This window comes from Portunus trituberculatus, chromosome 39 (assembly GCF_017591435.1).
Source record: "Portunus trituberculatus isolate SZX2019 chromosome 39, ASM1759143v1, whole genome shotgun sequence".
Taxonomy (NCBI): Eukaryota; Metazoa; Arthropoda; class Malacostraca; order Decapoda; family Portunidae; genus Portunus; species Portunus trituberculatus.
The window spans coordinates 9,371,004-9,391,003 of NC_059293.1; the positions used below are offsets into that span (position 1 = coordinate 9,371,004).

At 40.0% G+C, this 20,000-nt stretch overlaps 1 protein-coding gene across 2 annotated transcripts in view; it reads left to right on the forward strand.

Annotated features, from left to right (window-relative positions):
• LOC123515523 (thrombospondin type-1 domain-containing protein 7B-like) overlaps positions 1-20,000 on the forward strand; it is a 531,642-nt gene that overhangs the window by 482,228 nt on the left and 29,414 nt on the right. For both annotated transcript variants that reach the window (XM_045274226.1, XM_045274227.1), the window contains exon 7: positions 1,631-1,798. In XM_045274226.1, the coding sequence (XP_045130161.1) occupies positions 1,631-1,798 (168 nt within the window). The remainder of the gene's footprint in view (positions 1-1,630; positions 1,799-20,000) is intronic.

Sequence of the window (20,000 nt, forward strand, 5' to 3'; positions counted from 1 at the left end):
AAGAAATGTGTAGTGTCTATGCTACCAACACTAAAGCTATTTATCTAAAAATAATAGATAAATAGCTCAGAATCTGTAAGGCAAAGGTGGGAGATCCGAATATCAGCGAAAGTCTTTCAATGCTTATTTTAGCTTATAAATTTGTTCTCTCTATATGTGAAATATAATGGAAAAACAAATAAAATAAAATAAAAATGTATGCAATAACACAAAAGCGAAGGTTGTGAAGAAGCAAAAAAAAAAAAAAAGGTTGCAACAAAATAAATGAGAGAGAAAAAAAAACTATGAGTAATGACGCTTCTTCCTCAATCAATCAATCAATCATGGGGGGCATACGCCGGGGGAGCGCGTCGCCTCACCTACTCTATGGCGCCACTCTATGCGGTCACGCATAGAGTGGCGCTATCCATGCCAAGTAACTCCAAGCAAGAGGCATCGACTTGTCGCAGCCATGAGTTTTGTGGACGTCCCCTTGGCCTCCTCCATGCTGGGTTATCCCTTTCGGAGACAACCCGATATGCAGGTATATGCGGGTAGCGTGCCACATGCCCATATAGTCGCAGTTGACGGATTATGCTGGTAATCGGGCTCGAATCAGTCTCGCGGAGCAATCGCTGATTTGATACAAAGTCATACCAGCGGTACCCCATGATCCTGCGAAGGCATCTTGTACCAAAGACATCAATTGCATCTTCAGATCGGTGTTCAGTGGTCATGTCTCACAACCGTAGAGTAAGACAAGGATCACCAGCGACTTGAAGAACCGAATCTTCGTCCGTCTCCACAGGTACCGACAACACCAAATACTCGTGTTGAGCGAGTTCATAACGCAGTGACGCTTCTTCCTAATAACCTCCAATATATTCACCGGAAAATGAGAAGCTTTCTTGTACGAGTGTCACTTGCCGACCTGCGTGAACCAGGAGTGCAGCGATCAGTAGCTCTTCAGTACACTTGACAACAGCAGCAGCACGGCATCGCACGCTGTTTAATATTAAGGCGAGACTAATGTTTGTTCTCGATTTATTAGTTAATATATCTCAACTTTTAACGAGAGGTGATGACGTACGCACTTATACGTGATGCATTAACAAGGATTTAGATCGTTGTACAAATTTATTCCATTGCTTTTATCATTACAATTATTATCATTACTATCATTATCATTATTATTATTATTATTATTATTATTTTTTACATTACTATTATTATTATCATCATTATTATTATTATCATTATTATCATTATTATTATTATTATTATTATTATTATTATTATTATTATTATTATTATCATTACTATTATCATTATTACTACTATTATTATTATTATCATTATCATTATTATTATCATTATTACTATTCTTCTTCTTCTTCTTCTTATTATTATTATTATTATTATTATTATTATTATTATTATTATTATTACCATCATTACTATCATTATCATCATCATCCACATTTCCATCATCATTACAATAAATTGTTATTACAAAGGGAAAGAATGAATATAGAGAAAAAAGCAATGCATGAGAGAGAGAGAGAGAGAGAGAGAGAGAGAGAGAGAGAGAGAGAGAGAGAGAGAGAGAGAGAGATCTTAATACACATCTTACTACTACTTTCCTTTGCAGGTACCAGTGGGTCAGCTCTGCATGGGGGCCTTGCGTGGGTCAGGGCGCGCCTGTGACCTGTGGAGGTGGCGTGCAGGAGAGGGAGCTGACCTGCGTACGTGCAGCTGACCACGTGCCCGTACAGGACGACATGTGCATACACGTTGAGCCTCCGCCACGCGTGCAGAGGTGAGTGTGTGTGTGTGTGTGTGTGTGTGTGTGTGTGTGTGTGTGTGTGTGTAGTAGTAGTTCCAGTAGTAGTAGTAGTAGTAGTAGTAGTAGCAGCAGCAGTAGTAGCAGTAGCAGCAGTAGCAGCAGCAGCAGCAGCAGCAGCAGCAGCAGCAGCAGCAGCAGCAGCAGCAGCAGCAGCAGCAGCAGCAGCAGCAGCAGCAGCAGCAGCAGCAGCAGCAGCAGCAGCAGCAGCAGCAGCAGCAGCAGCAGCAGTGCAGCAGCAACAGCAGCAGCAGCAGCAGGTGCAGCAGCAGCAGCAGCAGCAGCAGCAGTGGTGCAGCAGCAGCAGCAGCAGCAGTGCAGGTGCAGCAGCAGCAGCAGCAGCAGCAGCAGCAGCAGTGGTGCAGTTGGTGGCAGCAGCAACCAGCAGCAGGTGGTGCAGCAGCAGCAGCATTGCAGCAGCAGCAGCAAGTGGTGGCAGCAGCAGCGGTGGCAGCAGCAGCAGCAGCAGCAGCGGCAGCAGCAGCAGCAGCAGCAGCAGTGGTGCAGTGTTGTTGTTGTGTGGCAGTGCAGCAGTTGTTGTAGCAGTAGTAGTAGTAGTAGTAGTAGTACTAGCAGCAGCACCACCATCAGCATAGTAGTGATAGTAGTAGTAGTAGTAGTAGTAGTAGTATATGTTATTGTTGTTGTTGCTGTTGTTATTACTTTTGTTGATCTTTTTATTGTTGTCGTTTTTTTTATATATAAGAACGGTAATTGGCAGAACACTGAGCTGCCAGTCCCTTAGAGAAAACCCAAAAAGTTTATCCCCCCAAAAGAATAGTAGTAGTAGTAGTAGTAGTAGTAGTAGTAGTAGTAGTTGTTGTTGTTGTAGTAGAAATAATAGTGGTAGTATTAGTAATAACAGTAGTAATAACAATAGTGGACACTGGTGGTGGTGGAGATGGTGGTAATACTAATAGTGAAGCCGTCGATAGTAATTCTAAATGCTACCTAACAATTATTCATCAGCGTCAGGTAAGAGGTAATGAGGACCCTTTCAAATGACTTGGCTCAGTACTGCTTCAGGCCCTTCACTCCCCTTCCACACATAGCCTCCTTGTATAAAAGTATCGCATCAGATTACATTACAAATCCCTTACTCCTTCAGAAATACCCAGAAAAACAACAAAAAGAGGATTATGGAAGCAGCATTCATGATAGAAAAAAACAAGAGGATTTCTTCCAATATCCGTAAAAAAAAGGACAAAATGCAATAGAATAGAAAAGAACTGAGGAAAACGCATCAAAATTTTCCTAACAAATCAACTGAGTTCTAAAATCTCCCAAATCAAATGTTCCAAGGGTTTTACAAGGTTATTTCGCATTATAAGACTAAGAAATTTGACACAAGGCTTCCCAGTGACGTAACTCATCATTGGGATCCGTGGCACGTTCCTTTAAATCTCAGGTGCAATTATTTCTCCCACGTCCAGGATTCCTTTCCCAAATCTAACTTAATGCTTCACTCTCTCTCCCACTCTCGCCCTTAACTACTTCCCTTTCATCTCTTCCCCACAACTCTTGGCATCTAGTTTACTCTCTCTCTCTCTCTCTCTCTCTCTCTCTCTCTCTCTCTCTCTCTCTCTCTCTCTCTCTCTCTCTCTCTCTCTCTCTCTCTCTCCCCATCTTCTTCTCTTCCTCCTCCTCTCTACCCACACTCTTCCTATTATCATGAAGATGCATTTTCACTTAGATATTTTTTTTTTTCATAACATTTACAAAGAGGGAAAAATATATTCGTAACGACTCTTTTATTTTATTTTTTCATTTCTACCGTTATTTTTTCAGTGTGTCTCTTATAAATATCAATATTGCGTACGCTAATGTATATCGTATAGAATTTTAAAGACATGTGGACTCTCTCTCTCTCTCTCTCTCTCTCTCTCTCTCTCTCTCTCTCTCTCTCTCTCTCTCTCTCTCTCTCTCTCTCTCTCTCTCTTTTATGTTCCTGCATCCACTACCTAAGACGTTTCTCCCTTTCCATTTCTCCCCTTTCACATCCCTCGCTTCCTTCTACCGTCTTCCCTCGCTCTCCTGTCTTCCATCCACACACACAGCCAATAATTCCCAGGTTTCCTCCTGCTGGGTTCGAGTGGAAGTTACACTGATTTAAAAGGAAGAGACTCAGGAGGAGGAAGAGTCCAGGAGGCAGGGAAGGGAAATACGATGAGCCGGACGCAAATAAAAAATTGGATAGATACACATACTGCAAAGGTCTCGGAAATATAACTACTGGACGCAGCAAGATAAAGGAATTGGAATGGAAGTTGAAATAGATGAAAAAAAAAATTAAATGTTATAACAAAATGAAATTGTAAACAGGAGTATAGAATTATTAATATTGGAATATAGCGAGAGAGAAATGCAAAATAGATAGATAACCAAATAAAAGTAATGATTTTATAAGGAATATACTCTATATTCATGAATACATGGAAGATAAAGAGATGGATATAAGAAATAATATACGAAACAATGCTTAAGACATAAAATTATAAGCAAGAATATAAATTTCTGAATGCAACGAAAGCACAAATTTATAAGCTGGAAAATAATACAGATCAAGCGCCATGACTCACAGACAAACAAGAATTAATACAAAAAGACATAAAAGAGAAATACTAGCAAACACAGACATACAGACAAACGGACATGTAAAGAGATACGAAAACAAGCACTTTACATGTTACAAGCACAGACCACCTGATATTCTGAAGGAAATATTGCGGTACTCAGGAGGCGGAAGGCATTTGTATTGCAGTCTCTCTCTCTCTCTCTCTCTCTCTCTCTCTCTCTCTCTCTCTCTCTCTCTCTCTCTCTCTCTCTCTCTCTCTCGCTAAGCCATTAATCCTATGCAGCACACTAACATAATTAAAAATGCAAAGGATTAGAGACGAGTATATAAAGTTATATGCATATATCATAATGTACAAATAATTTGATGCGAGGAGAGAGAGAGAGAGAGAGAGAGAGAGAGAGAGAGAGAGAGAGAGAGAGAGAGAGAGAGAGAGAGAGAGAGAGAGAGAGAGAGAGAGAGAGAGAGAGAGAGAGAGAGAGAGAGAGAGAGAGAGAGAGAGAGAGAGAGAGAGAGAGAGAGAGAGAGAGAGAGAGAGAGAGAGAGAGAGAGAGAGAGAGAGAGAGAGAGAGAGAGAGAGAGAGAGAGAGACAGACAGACAGACAGACAGACAGACAGACAGACAGACAGACAGACAGACAGACAGACAGAGAGAGAGAGAGAGAGAGAGAGAGAGAGAGAGAGAGAGAGAGAGAGAGAGAGAGAGAGAGAGAGAGAGAGAGAGAGAGAGAGAGAGAGAGAGAGAGAGAGAGAGAGAGATCGGATGACCTACTTTCCAAAACCACTTCGTCAGGGTCTTGTTTCAGACGCTACAATATGACTGCTTCTGAGAGAGAGAGAGAGAGAGAGAGAGAGAGAGAGAGAGAGAGAGAGAGAGAGAGAGAGAGAGAGAGAGAGAGTCGTTCAACAAACTTCCTACAAAGACTGACTGACAAACAGACACACAGAAAGACAAATATATACACAACGAGCCAAAAAGACAGATAAAGAGACGGAGAGGCAAACACACACATACAAACGGACACAGAAGCAAACAAACAGGTAGACAAACACACAAAACTTATACAAAACCAGGCACCTACACAACCAGTAAGTAAGAAAGACCAATAAACATATCTCAACTAAATAGAGAGACAAAACAGAGAGAATCACAGGCAAGCACAGAAACAAACAGAAAATATATCAAGAAGTGCAAAGCAAAGTGAGAAGAACAAGGAATTAGTAAAAAGTGATGAATAGAGAGAGAGAGAGAGAGAGAGAGAGAGAGAGAGAGAGAGAGAGAGAGAGGAGGGAGGGAGAGGAGGCATTGCAAGGCCATCCGTCAGTGCTATCGCCGCTAATGACCGACCAACGCTTGGGTCTAATGTTGTAATGAATATGCAAATACTCCAAATTACGTGGTGTCGCAATAAATGTATTAACTAGGAACGAGAGAGAGAGAGAGAGAGAGAGAGAGAGAGAGAGAGAGAGAGAGAGAGAGAGAGAGAGAGACAGACAGACAGACAAACAGACAGAAAAATACACAAAATAGACAGACAGACAGATAAACACACACACACACACACACACACACACACACACACACACACACACACACACACAGCACTTTACAAATAACGTTGAAACACAAATATAAAAAAAAAGTAAAAAAAAATAAAACCAATAAAATGTAGAAATATTAGTTGAGAAGTATGAATATGCGTCTGTCTGTCTGTCTGTCTGTCTCTCTTTGTGTGTGCGAAAAAATATCATTATCAACTTCACTGTATCATTTCAATTTCTTACAATATTTTCTCCTGGCAAGCAATCTACCAGCCTCGTGTCCTCATTAGGCAATAAGCGCCTTTGAGGGAACCCCGAGACAGCGACAGAGAACTGCACGATAATTATGTGGCTTCAGTAAAACATTTCCAGTCAGGTTATTTCTTATCTCTTCGTAAATACAAGACAAATTGTGAGCGATAAAGAAAAATTAAGAGAAATGTAAAAGCTGTAGTGAATTCTTCCCTTTCTATTTCTACCAGCACATTGTTTTTGATATCCTGGGAAACTGCAGTGAAATTTGTGGGTAAAATACGGAAGTGGAGTGAGAAAGAGAAAGAGAAGAAGTAAAGAATGATGGTAATCTTTTTCCCTTTCCCTTTTCAAAGTACATTTGTTTCACCTCTTGAAAACTATAAAGGGAAATAGAAGTAAAATAGGAAAAAAACAATGAAAGCGTAGACAGAAAGCAGGAAAGGGAAAAAGTAGAGTAGTAGGTACCATTTCCCTATTTTCCTTCATACATTCTGTTTCAGCTAATGTAGAAAATATAAGCCAAATACTATAATACAATTAATTCGTCAACAAAAAAAAAAAAAAGATGAAGAGGAAAACAGTAAATAAGGTAGGTTTCTATTTTTTCTCTTTTTCGCTTTTCCCACATACTTACATTTTAACTTCCTGCAAATTTCGTGAACCACAAAACGAAATTAGCAAAATACCGAAATACAATGAAAAACAAAGAGATCATTATGAACATTTATCCATAGCTAACTAATACAAATAAGAACAGTAAATACAGAGCAATATGACAAACCATTGTTGATGCAGAGAGAGAGAGAGAGAGAGAGAGAGAGAGAGAGAGAGAGAGAGAGAGAGAGAGAGAGAGAATATGGATAAAACGTAAAGACAATAGCTATGTTTATTTTTTTCACTTTCTCTCCCTCTCCAATTTACTTGAGTCTCGAGTTCGCTAGATATTTTTTTTATTTGAACCACTGAGAATTTTTAGCCGCAAAATATTCTTCGTCCTTTTACCAACAAGCACACTGAATGTAAATTGGAGCTGGAAAAACTGTGTTCTAAAACTGACTTCAAGAAACTCGTTTGCAGCAACTTTGGGGGACGCGACCACGAGCTGCTCCCTCCTCTTTATTCTCCATTTCTCCTTATCTCTCCTTCTCTCTCTCTCTCTCTCTCTCTCTCTCTCTCTCTCTCTCTCTCTCTCTCTCTCTCTCTCTCTCTCTCTCTCTCTCTCTCTCTGTTATTTTTGTTGTTTTAAGTTTTGCTCCTCTTCTTTTTCTTCTCCTTAGTCTCTGTCTTGTATTTCTTCCTCTTCTTCTTCCCTTTCCTTTCATTTCATTCCTTTTATCGTCATTGTTTCTTCTTTCCCTTCTATATCTACTTCATTTACTTTTCCTCTTTTTGTCTTCATTTTCTTCTCCATTTCTTGTCACTTCCTTATACCTTTAGTTTTCTTGTTTTCCCTCTTCTTTTTCCTTATTTTTCTACTACCATTCTTCTCCTGCTCCTTCTCCTCCTTGTCATATATCCTTCTTTTCGTCTCTTCCCATTCCTCTTCTCGCCGTCTCAAAATTCCTCACACCCTTCTCAAGTATGACTATTCCTCATCCACTTTCCTGTTTGTTCTTTTTCGTCATTCCGCTCCCTTTCAGAAGATTCTCCCTTTCCTCTCTCTCTCTCTCTCTCTCTCTCTCTCTCTCTCTCTCTCTCTGGAATTCAAGTCTTCCCACATTCCGCTTCTCTCGCAACTATTCATGAAGCGTCAATATATATCTCAGTACTCGTATATCTTGCTCTCTTCTCCTTTTCCTCTTTCTCTTCCTCTGCCTCTGTCTCTCCTATAGTTTCTCTTATCTCTTTCTTTCTTTCTTTTTTAACTTTCTAGTTCATATTTGTTTTTTTTTCTTTCATTTTGTCTATAATCATTGTTTTTTATGTTTTAGTTTTTTTTTCTTTATTTTCCTTTTCTCTTCATCCAAATATCATTTCACCAATTTGTCTTTTTTCAATTATTTTTCTGCTTTCCAATTCATGTTCAATGTTTTTTTTCGACAATAATTAACTTTTTTTATTCTTCTTCTTTTCTTTTTCGTCTCTTTTCTTTTCTTTACCTTCGCTTCTCCTGTTCGGTTATTTCATTCACTTATTTGTTTTTTTTTCCTTGCTTTCCAGTTCATGTTCTGTGCCTTTTCTTTATTTTCTAACGTTTTTCTTACTATTGTTCATTTTTCTTCAATATTGTACGTTTTTTCTTCTTTTTCTCACATTCTTCTTCCTCAGACTCTGCTATATTTTCTTTTTTGCATTTCCTAGTTTTTGTTTTCTTTACAATTCGTTTTATTTCTTATTTTCTCTTTATATGTTTTTCCTTCTATCGGTCGCTTTTATCAGTCTTTTTATCAGTCATTTTCTTCATATATCCTTCTTTCATTTTTCTTTTCCTTTCTTTTCCATTTCCTATCCCCTACATTTACTAACGTTCACCTTTGTTTTTTTTCCCTATTGACTTAAACACAATTTTTTTCCACTTTTCATCTTTGCTTTTCCTTTTTCCCAACGTCATATTTTTCCACTTGACATGATTTCTACCCTAACTTTTATCCCTTTTCGACCTTCTACCTCCACTTCCCCACATTCCCTCAATACTTTTTCCTAACTTTCCTTCTCCTATTCTTCAAAACCACATTTATCCCTCCACTCTTCCTGGACCACCCAGTACCCAACCACCGCCCTGCCCACGCTGCTCCCTCTGTGGCCCGGGGCGAGGGTTTCTCAGAATAACAAGGAATTCGCAAGGATACAAAGAGGATATGAGTTGTATGCAGCCATGGCACAATGAAAAAGACGAGTTTAAGCGAACAGCAAGTATCTTTAGTTTAGTGCCATGACGCGTTTTCATATTCCTTATACAGGTTCATAAACTTATGTGAGGGATTAAAATGGTGAAGACTGTGGCCATCAATCTTCTAACTTCCATAGAAATTTCCTTATGTCAACAGAATGGTCTAATCGAACACAAATTTCAAGGTAAAAATGTGTCCCAGTATTGAAGTGGTCAACATTCGCTGGTGTTTGGTACACTTTTTTCTCAGTCATTAAATATTCTGAGACAATTTTTTGCTTCACAGCCACCTCCAAAAGCTAGAGAGCTTCAAAATATTGAAGTTATGTAAGGATTTTTGGATGGCAGGTGGGAATAAGTCGGTGGCGTAGTGGATAAGGTGGTGAGCGTGGGATCGGGCAGACGTCCACGCATATAGGTTCGATTCCCACCACAAACCGCTTAGAAGTTATGCCATTTGTCTAGTGGTTTAAAGTTACATACATGTCACCGTGATACCCAGGTTCTAAATGGTTACACCGAAGATGCGCTTGGGTGGTTATATAGGCCATAATATGGGTACCACTATAATTAAATTGCCTGCGCCATTAATGGGAGGAAGCTTAACAGCCCTTCCCACATATGCTCTTCAAGTATGCCTAAAGGCGCTACAGGCCATAACGTAAAAAAAAAAAGTAGGCACATTTTTCATACAGGAACTGCCACGTATAGGTCTGGTTATTTATTTGTTTATTTATTTATTTATTATTTTTTTTTTTGCAGCTTCCTTTATCATCTGATGTCCTTGTCTCAAACCACAAAGTCTACTCCCCTTTTTTATCGCCATATTTCTTGTACGTGTTATTAAAGATTTCATATATTGCTCTTAGGAATGGAATTCTTACTTATCGCAGTGGAAGAGTTAATGCTATTCTGAATATCAAATAAAGGAATATATTAATTTTGTAATGGCATTTACTCGTACTAAACACAGGGATTTGAGCTCTTTACTCGCTTATCCATTAAAGTGGTGTCTATATTTAGAGAACTGTAATTAATAGTGTATAGGGATTCGTATTAAGGTTTGGATGACATTTGTTATGTAATGAAGAGATTGAAGCTCATATCTGGTTGCTTGTCCATTAAAGCTGTGTTTGGATTTCCTCCACTCTAAGGATCAGGTGTTGAGTGCATGACATTTGTAAACCGTGTGCAGTAATGAACGTGTTAAGTTTATCACCTCATTATTCTCTATTTTTTCTCATTTACAACTTTGCTTTCTATTCCACATTCCATTATCCGCGTTTCGTTTTACTTTACAAATGATATCCTCACCTTTCTCTGATTTCCAACATTACAGTTTATTCTTTTCTTTCACATCCTATCTTTCACTTTCCTTCTTTTATATCTACATTTTCCTTGCTTTCCACTTTCAAAAAACCTTCTCTTTCTCATACCTATACTTTCTTTCATAATTTTCACTTACTATCCTATACTCCTGAATTCTACCTTGCATTTCCTCTTTGTTTGCCAGCTTCTACTCTACACTCACTCATTTACATCCTTTCTTATCATTCTACTACATAATCACTTTAGTCTTTCAGTTCCTTGAGTTTCCATTCCACATCCTGGCCTCGTTGGGGATGGATGAAGTTTATTCCAGAGATAAGTGTGAAAAATTATTCAGGATTCCAGGGTGCAGGATGTTTGTCTGGTATGAGAAGTGTTTTCAGGATGAGCAAGCTTTGATTCTTTTTCCTCTCTCTCCCAGCGTACTCCAAAATCGAAAATGCCGTCGCACTTATCTCGCTTGAGTGTGTATTGCACCGAGTTTTACCGGGAATTCACTCCTCTGCTGCGGCGGGCGTGGCAAAGAGTCTAAGGTTTTCCACAGAACGATTATTTAAGCCTTGGTTCTCCTTTAGCGTGATAGAATAGCTTGGGTTACGTACGGAGAATTTGTCATTATTATTATTTCCTTTTCTTAATGTGAGAGGGCAATAGCTATAATATAAATGCCCACTGAGGTGACTGTCCCAAGAGAAACAATAATCCATAATCAGAGGATATGACGAAACTTCAAAATTCTTTATAAAGAGTTCACATCGCAGAATGGAAGAAATACAGAAGAAAGCAAGCAGTTCCATAATGACCTAATGATCCTGCAGAAACAGTTCCATAATGACCTAATGACCCTGCAGAAACAGAAAAGGAAGGAGGAAACCAATAATGGCCAGGCTGTGAAATATGGAAACAAAAAACCTATGGTGTTCAGCAAAAAATATTTGCGAAGAGAAAGGGGAGCTTAATATAACTACTACTACTACTACTACTACTACTACTGCTGTTGCAAGTACTACTATTACTATGTACTATTACTATTACAATAACATCTACTACTACTACTACTACTACTACTACTACTACTGCTACTACTAGCACTCAACCTCACTCTGTTACTCTAGCACCATTACCACTACTACTACTACTACTACTACTACTACTACTACTACTACTAGCACTCAACCGCTACCACTCTCTTACCTCCACCACCATTACTACTACCACCACCACCACCACCACCACCACCACCACCACCACCACCACCACCACCACTGCCGCTGCTGCAAGGACCACCATTACTATGCACCATTACTATTACAACAACATCCACCACCACCACCACTACCACCACCACCACCACCACCACCACCACCACCAGCAACCTCAACCGCCACCACTTCTATTCCACCACCATCACCACCACCACCACCACCACCACCACCACCACCACCACCACCACCACCACCACCACCACCACTACACTCCACCACCACTACTACTACTACTAATATTACTACTTACTATTACCACTACTACTACTACTACTACTACTACTACTACTACTACTACTATTACAACGAAGGAAAACTGAAATAGCCTCAGTCGCCACCTCTCGTGTGGGAATGCTGGTTATGGAGGCGGCGCGGAGAGGAGGAGCACCGCTATAGCAGATGAACGGGAATGAGAAACGAGGGAGGTGAGGGAGGTAATCACATACACGAGCCCTTCTGGAGGTTAATGAAGGAATATCAAGGAAGGAAAGAGAGCGAAAGGAGGTCTTCTGCACGGTGAAAGGCCGGAGAGGAGAGAGGAAGAACGTAGAGAGGAATGGAGAGATGTGGAGTGAGGAGATTTAAGCTTGGAAAGAGGATGAGTGGAACATAAAGGCAATGAGGCAAAGAGACGAGCGTGTGGAACATGTAAGAAAGATGGAAAGGGAGAGAAAAGGGAGTAAAAAGGAGAGCTTGAGAGAAATGAAAGCAAGTCTCAGGGGAGTGGAGGAAAGTTGGAGAGAAAATGAGAGAAAAAAGAGAGAAAAGAGAGAAAAGCAGTAAAGTGTGGCGTGGAGTTTCTGGTGGGACCGTAGAAGGGCAGGAGGTGAAGGTGGCTTGTTATGAACCAGTTTTTGCCCCGAGGTGTGTTTGTTTTTCATTAAGTAGGGCGGAGCGTGGCGGCTTAGCACGGACAGGCTACTCTCTTCCTCTTCCTCCTCCTCCTCCTCCTCCTCCTGCTCTTCCTATTTCTTCTCTTGATACTAAACTTCTTTGCCTTCTACTTCCTACTCGACCTCCATCTTCTTTTCCCATTCTTCTCCTCCTTCTTCCTCTTCTCCTGTCTGTTGTTGTTTTCTTTTCCTTTGTATTCCTTTGCATTGCTCTTACTTCTCTTCCTCTTCTTCCTACTCTTGATATTTCCTCCTACCTGCTTCTTTTCCTCCTTTTCCTCCTGCTTCTCTTCCTCTTCGTCTACCTCCTCCACCACCACCACCAACAACAACGTCACCATCTCTTCCTTATTCTTCTCCTCTTCCTCCTTTTCCCCTTGATATTTTTCTTCTCCTAATCCTTCTCTTCTTCCTCTTCAACCATCTCTTCTTCCTCCTACCTCACCTCCTCTTTTCCTCTTCCTTCTCCTCCTCCTTCTCCTCCTCCTCCTCTTCTGCTTTCCTGTCCTGTCTCTAACACTATGTAGTTAGTATAGAATAGTTAACCAAGCAGCCTAGTAAGGACCCCAGGGTCTGTTGTTGCTTGGTCTTTCCTTTGTATTCCTTTGTATTCCTTTGTATTCCTCTTCCTCCACCTCTTCCTTTACCACCTCCCCTTGATACTTTCCTTCCCTTAATTCTCCTCTTTCTCTATCCCTTTCTTTACCCCCTCCCCTCGATACCCTCCTTCAACTATCCTCCTCTTCCTCTTCCTCCTCCTCCTTCTCCTCCTTGCATAATTATGGGAGATTTTAACCTTCCAGTCACAAGGTGGGGCGAACCACTGACAGCTCACGCTGGCCAGCAGCTGTATAATAGCATGCTTGAAAGCTCCTCCACCAGCACATCAAGCATCCGAAAAGAGGTAACAATATCCTTGATATCGTTCTAACAAATGATGAGAATACTATCGAAAATGTGGAAATTGGACCAGAATTCAGTTCCAGCGATCATCGCACCTTAAAATTCACCATAAATTTTGACAAAGGAAAAGTGAACGAAAGTAAAGAAAAAGTGCCAGACTATCGGCGTGCAAACTACACAAGACTCCGTATACAGCTTGCATCCATTGACTGGAATATACTGCTGGAAACACCAGATGTAGATAAGACATGGGAGGTGTTTGCTGAAAAGATAAATGATACAGCTAAGATGTGTATACCACTAAGAAACAGAAGGAAAATACTAAACACCAAACCGAAATGGTGGAATAATGAAATTAAAAGCTGTCTTCTAGCAAAGAAAGAAGCATACAACAAATACAAATTAACACAGCATAATAATGATAAATTAGAGCATGACAGATTGCGTAGAAAAGCAAAAAAGTTGATAAAAAGCAGCAAAAAATCTGTAGAAGCTCAGATCGCAAACTCCTGTAAAACCAACCCAAAGGAATTTCACAGTTATGTAAAATCCAAAAGAGTCTTAGCCTCAACAATTGGTCCACTCATAACAGAAAACGGAAACCAAATAGATAACGAAGTTGAAATGGCAAACGTCCTAAATAGATTCTTCTCAACAGTCTTCACGACTGAAGATGTCCAAAATAGTCTGCCCATGCCAGAGCCTCAGGCACAAGGCAAAACACTGCCTGACTTCATAGTTACAGAAAATGAAATCCTCACAGTCATGAACAGCATGAACGTAAACAAAACGCCTGGACCAGACAAGATATCACCCAGGCTTCTCAAAGAAGCGAAAATGAGCTCGTGAAACCACTCACGATTATATTCAATAAAACTTTACAAGCAGGAAAGTCCCCAGGAGTGGAAGCTAGCAAATGTCACGCCCATTTTCAAGAAAGGAAATAAATCACTCCCAGCTAATTACAGACCAATCAGCCTTACTTCAGTAGTGTGCAAGCTGATGGAAACGATAATCAGAGATAAGATTGTCAAATTTTTAGAAGAAAATAAGATCATGAAGGATTCACAACATGGTTTCAGAAACAAGAGATCCTGCTTAACAAACCTACTAGACTTCTTTTATGAAGTTTTTAACTCGTATGACGAGACAAAAGCAGTGGATGTTATTTATCTTGATTTCCAGAAAGCTTTCGACACTGTCCCTCACAAGAGGCTAATCAGCAAAGTAAAAGCTCACGGCATAGCTGGAAATACCCTGAAATGGCTGGAAGACTGGCTCTCTGACAGAAAGCAACGAGTTGTTATAAATGGAAAAGAATCAGAGTGGCACAATGTAAAAGTGGTGTTCCTCAAGGCTCTGTATTAGGACCAGTTCTTTTCATTGTTTATATTAATGATATTGATGAAGGAATCACTTGTAAAATAAGCAAATTCGCGGACGACACCAAAATAATGAGCAAAGTTACATCAACGTCACAATGGCAAGAACTACAGTGTGACTTAAATAAACTGACACGCTGGGCAGAAAATGGCAAATGAAATTCAATATAGAAAAGTGTAAAGTCCTACACATTGGAAGTAACAATGTACAAGCAAAATACGTAATGAGTAATGTACCTCTGGAAAGTGCTGAGAATGAAAAGATCTTGGTGTTGTGGTGTCTAAAGATCTCAAGCCGAGCAAACACTGCACAGAAGCAGTAAAGAATGCAAATAAATTAGTTGGGTTCATTGGAAGAACCTTTGAATTTAAATCAGAAAAAGTTATCCTTACTTTATATAACTCATTGGTGCGTCCTCAGCTTGAATACTGTGTGCAGTTCTGGTCACCATATTACAGAAAAGACATTGAAAAACTGGAAAGGATCCAGCGTAGAGTGACCAAGATGATTCCGAGATTGAGAAACAAGCCGTATGAGGAACGACTGGAAGCATTAAATTTATTCAGCTTAACAAAGCGCAGGATAAGAGGAGACCTAATCGAAGTTTTCAAAATTTTTCAGGGATACAACAACCTTGATGTCAATAAATATTTTACTATTGATCATTCCACCATAACAAGGAATAATGGATTTAAAATTACACCAAAACGCTTTAAAACCCACGAGGCAAAGCACTTTTTCTTTAATAGAATAGTTAACATTTGGAATAAGCTTCCTTCAGAAATAGTAAACAGTACTTCCATTGCATCATTCAAAAACAAAATTGATAAATATTTAAAGAATAACCCCAACAAGCTCTCTTCTTGTCTGAATAATTAAACATGATACTATATTAACTTTCTTATAGATAGATATGTAGAGTTCACCGTAGGGTGAATAATAGAATCTCCTTTCATCCTTTCCTGTGAAAATTCCATGTCAGTTTTTCCATACTGCATGGTACTTTTCCAAGCTATTTTCCATGCCAGCGAAAGCTGGAGGGAGTGGTGGGTGGGAGGAGCCTTCTCCTGTACTGTCCTGTCTCTCTTATCTGTAGCCAGTTAGAAGTAGTTACCAAACAGCCTCGAAAGGACCAACAGGTCTGTTGCTGTTTGGCTTTCCTTTGTATTCCTTTGTATTCCTCCTCCTCCTCCTCCTCCTCCTCCTCCTCCTCCTCCTCCTCCTCCTCCTCCTCCTCCTCCTCCTTCTCCTCTTCCTCTTCCTCTTCTTCCATCCTTCCCTAATTGGCCTGCTATCGACAGTGAGTGAAGGTCCATCCTATACTAACCACTATTATTCTCCCCTTTCCCCTCTTCCTCCCTCAGGCTTTTTGCAATGCAGGTCACTGTTAACATCATTACTGATTCATCTACATCATTCCCTCCACCCCTCACCAACTTTTTTCCTCTTTTTTTCCTTTTTCTTTTTTTAATGCCCGTTAGAGTTATTGCTAATTTCTTTTTAATCTGTTTTTTCTCTATTTTTTTTTTTTTTTTTTTGTGTGGTTTCTCTATGTTATTTTGTTTCTCATCAATGTTTTTTTTTGGTGGGCCTATCATCATTGTTTCGTATTTCTTTTGTATTTATTTTCCATTTATCTTTTTTTTTATCTGGTCTTTTTTTTCTTTTTTTCTTATATCTCGTCTATTTCTGTGCCGTCTGTTTGTGAACCATCTGCATTTTTCCACCTTTCATTAACCGTTTTCTCTCCATGACTGTCAATATTGTTGTAACTTTCCCTCATAACTTCATTCTCGGCACATATTTTTCATCTAAATCCCTATAATCTTTCGTCTACATCACCTGTTTCTATCGTCAAGGGTCTGTTTGTGAACCGTCTGCATTTGTCTCCCCTTTCAGTAACCGTTTTCCCTCCATGACGGTCGATATTGCAACAACTTCATTCCCGGTACATATTTTCTATCTAAACCCTTATAATATTCCATCTACTTCACCTATTTCTATCAGCCACAGATCACTCCCTACCCAACCTATATTTTTATTTCAAGACTCAATATCATTACAAAATCACTCTTTGAACCCATTCCCCGATACATTTTTGCATTGGAACCCTATTTATTTCATCCATTTCATTTGTATTCGTTCGTCAGTCCTTTCCTGACCGTCAGTTGAAACATTTAGGGGTCGCTTGGCCATAAAACATTGTAATTTGTCGCTTCTGTCAGTAATGAACGCGATGCTAATGGTGTTCCGGCCCAAAAACACACTTCGCTTTTCCAATCTGCGTAATTAATTTGTTTATTTCCCAATTGACAGAGGGACAGAGGGACAGGGAAGCACAGGGAGGGACACGGAGGCACAGAGAGGGAAGGGAGGGACTGAAGGCACGGGAGGAGAGAGGAGGAAAAAAAATGACAGGGACCGCTTGATGGAGAAGTTACGTGCTGTGTTATGCTTGTTATGTGTGTGTGTGTGTGTGTGTGTGTGTGTGTGTGTGTGTGTGTGTGTGTGTGTGTGTGTGTGTGTGTGTGTGTGTGTGTGTGTGTGTGTGTGTGTGTGTGTGTGTGTGTGTGTGTGTGTGTGTGTGTGTGTGTGTGTGTGTATAGTGAGCCTTTATTTCGAATCTCTCTCTCTCTCTCTCTCTCTCTCTCTCTCTCTCACACACACACACACACACACACACACACACACACACACACACACACACACACACACACACATCTATCGACCCGCTATTTACAGAGGAACGTTTGCAATAATATCACTTCAAATACCACTTTCACTTCGGTTATTGGTTCTCTCTCTTTCTCTCTCTCTCTCTCTCTCTCTCTCTCTCTCTCTCTCTCTCTCTCTCTCTCTCTCTCTCAATGTTGATTGGTATTGGAACTGTTTATCTTGTGTGTGTGTGTGTGTGTGTGTGTGTGTGTGTGTGTGTGTGTGTGTGTGTGTGTGTGTGTGTGTGTGTGTGTGTGTGTGTGTGTGTGTGTGTGTGTGTGTGTGTGTGTGTGTGTGTGTTCCCTCATTCTTCTTCTCTTCCACATTTCCTTCTTGTGCTTCTTTTTTCTATCTTTTACTATACTTTCTTTTTATTCTTTTAATTCTTTCTTCATTTTGTTCCTCTTCCTGCTCCTGCTCCTCCTCCTCCTCCTCCTCCTGCTCCTCCTCCTGCTTCTCCTCCTCCTCCAGTCTGTTGTAACTTCAATCTTCCTTATCATTATTTTTTTCACACCTCTATTTTCACCTCTCGTTTAACTTAGTCATATTCTTTTCCCTCAAATCATTTCTCCTTTCCTTCCTTCCTTCTCTCTAATTTCCCACTTCCTTCCTGAGCAATTTAGTATAATATTATTTCCATCACTAATTTTCCTTTTTTTTTTTTTTGCTTCATATTTCTCGCGCCTTTTCTTTTACCGAGAGGAAATGGTATTATTTTTATTGTATCTTATTGCATTTCCTCCCTTTTATCCGGAAAAGAGGGAGAGTGAGGTGGAGAGAAATCTTTTATTGTTTTGCTGTGTTTGATCATTTAGTGGAAGGGATTTACAGGTGGTGGTGGTTCAGAAAATTATGTTATGCTCATTCTTCTCCTTTTCCTCTCTTTTTTTTTTTTCCTCCTCTTCCTCCCACTCCATCTTCACTTCATTCTTGTTATCGTTCTTAATGTCCTTTATTTTATCCTCCTCCTCTTCCTCCTCCTCCTCTTTCTCCTTCTTCCCTTAATCCTCGTCTTAATTCTTCTCTCCCTCCTCTTTTTTTCTACCGTTATATACAGTTTCTTATTCTTCCTTTCCTTCATCATCACTACCATCATCATCATCACAAGCAACAAAACTCCTCCTTTTCCTCCTCCTCCTCCTTCTCATCCTCCTTCTCTTCCTCCCCCTTTTGGCTGCCTCTCATTTTCTGTTTCTTTTGTATAATCAGTCTCTCTCTCTCTCTCTCTCTCTCTCTCTCTCTCTCTCTCTCTCTCTCTCTCTCTCTCTCTCTCTCTCTCTCTCTCTCTCTCTCTCTCTCTTGCTATTTTTTCCCCACATCTAAGTTTATCCCATTTTTCTCTTCCATCCTCCCACTTCCCTACCACTGTCATCCTCACTCTTACTCTCTTCCTCCTCCTCCTCCTCCTCCTCCTCCTCCTCCTCCTCCTCTTTCTCCTCCTCCTCCTACAAGCAAAATACGTAATGAGTAATGTACCTCTGGAAAGTGCTGAGAATGAAAAAGATCTTGGTATTGTGGTGTCTAAAGATCTCAAGCCGAGCAAACACTGCACAGAAGCAGTAAAGAATGCAAATAAATTAGTTGGGTTCATTGGAAGAACCTTTGAATTTAAATCAGAAAAAGTTATCCTTACTTTATATAACTCATTGGTGCGTCCTCAGCTTGAATACTGTGTGCAGTTCTGGTCACCATATTACAGAAAAGACATTGAAAAACTGGAAAGGATCCAGCGTAGAGTGACCAAGATGATTCCGAGATTGAGAAACAAGCCGTATGAGGAACGACTGGAAGCATTAAATTTATTCAGCTTAACAAAGCGCAGGATAAGAGGAGACCTAATCGAAGTTTTCAAAATTTTTCAGGGATACAACAACCTTGATGTCAATAAATATTTTACTATTGATCATTCCACCATAACAAGGAATAATGGATTTAAAATTACACCAAAACGCTTTAAAACCCACGAGGCAAAGCACTTTTTCTTTAATAGAATAGTTAACATTTGGAATAAGCTTCCTTCAGAAATAGTAAACAGTACTTCCATTGCATCATTCAAAAACAAAATTGATAAATATTTAAAGAATAACCCCAACAAGCTCTCTTCTTGTCTGAATAATTAAACATGATACTATATTAACTTTCTTATAGATAGATATGTAGAGTTCACCGTAGGGTGAATAATAGAATCTCCTTTCATCCTTTCCTGTGAAAATTCCATGTCAGTTTTTTCCATACTGCATGGTACTTTTCCAAGCTATTTTCCATGCCAGCGAAAGCTGGAGGGAGTGGTGGGTGGGGAGGAGCCTTCTCCTGTACTGTCCTGTCTCTCTTATCTGTAGCCAGTTAGAAGTAGTTACCAAACAGCCTCGAAAGGACCAACAGGTCTGTTGCTGTTTGGCTTTCCTTTGTATTCCTTTGTATTCCTCCTGCTCTCACTCTCCCTCTCCTCTCTCCACCACGGCCTCTCATCTCCTTGCAGATTTGTTAA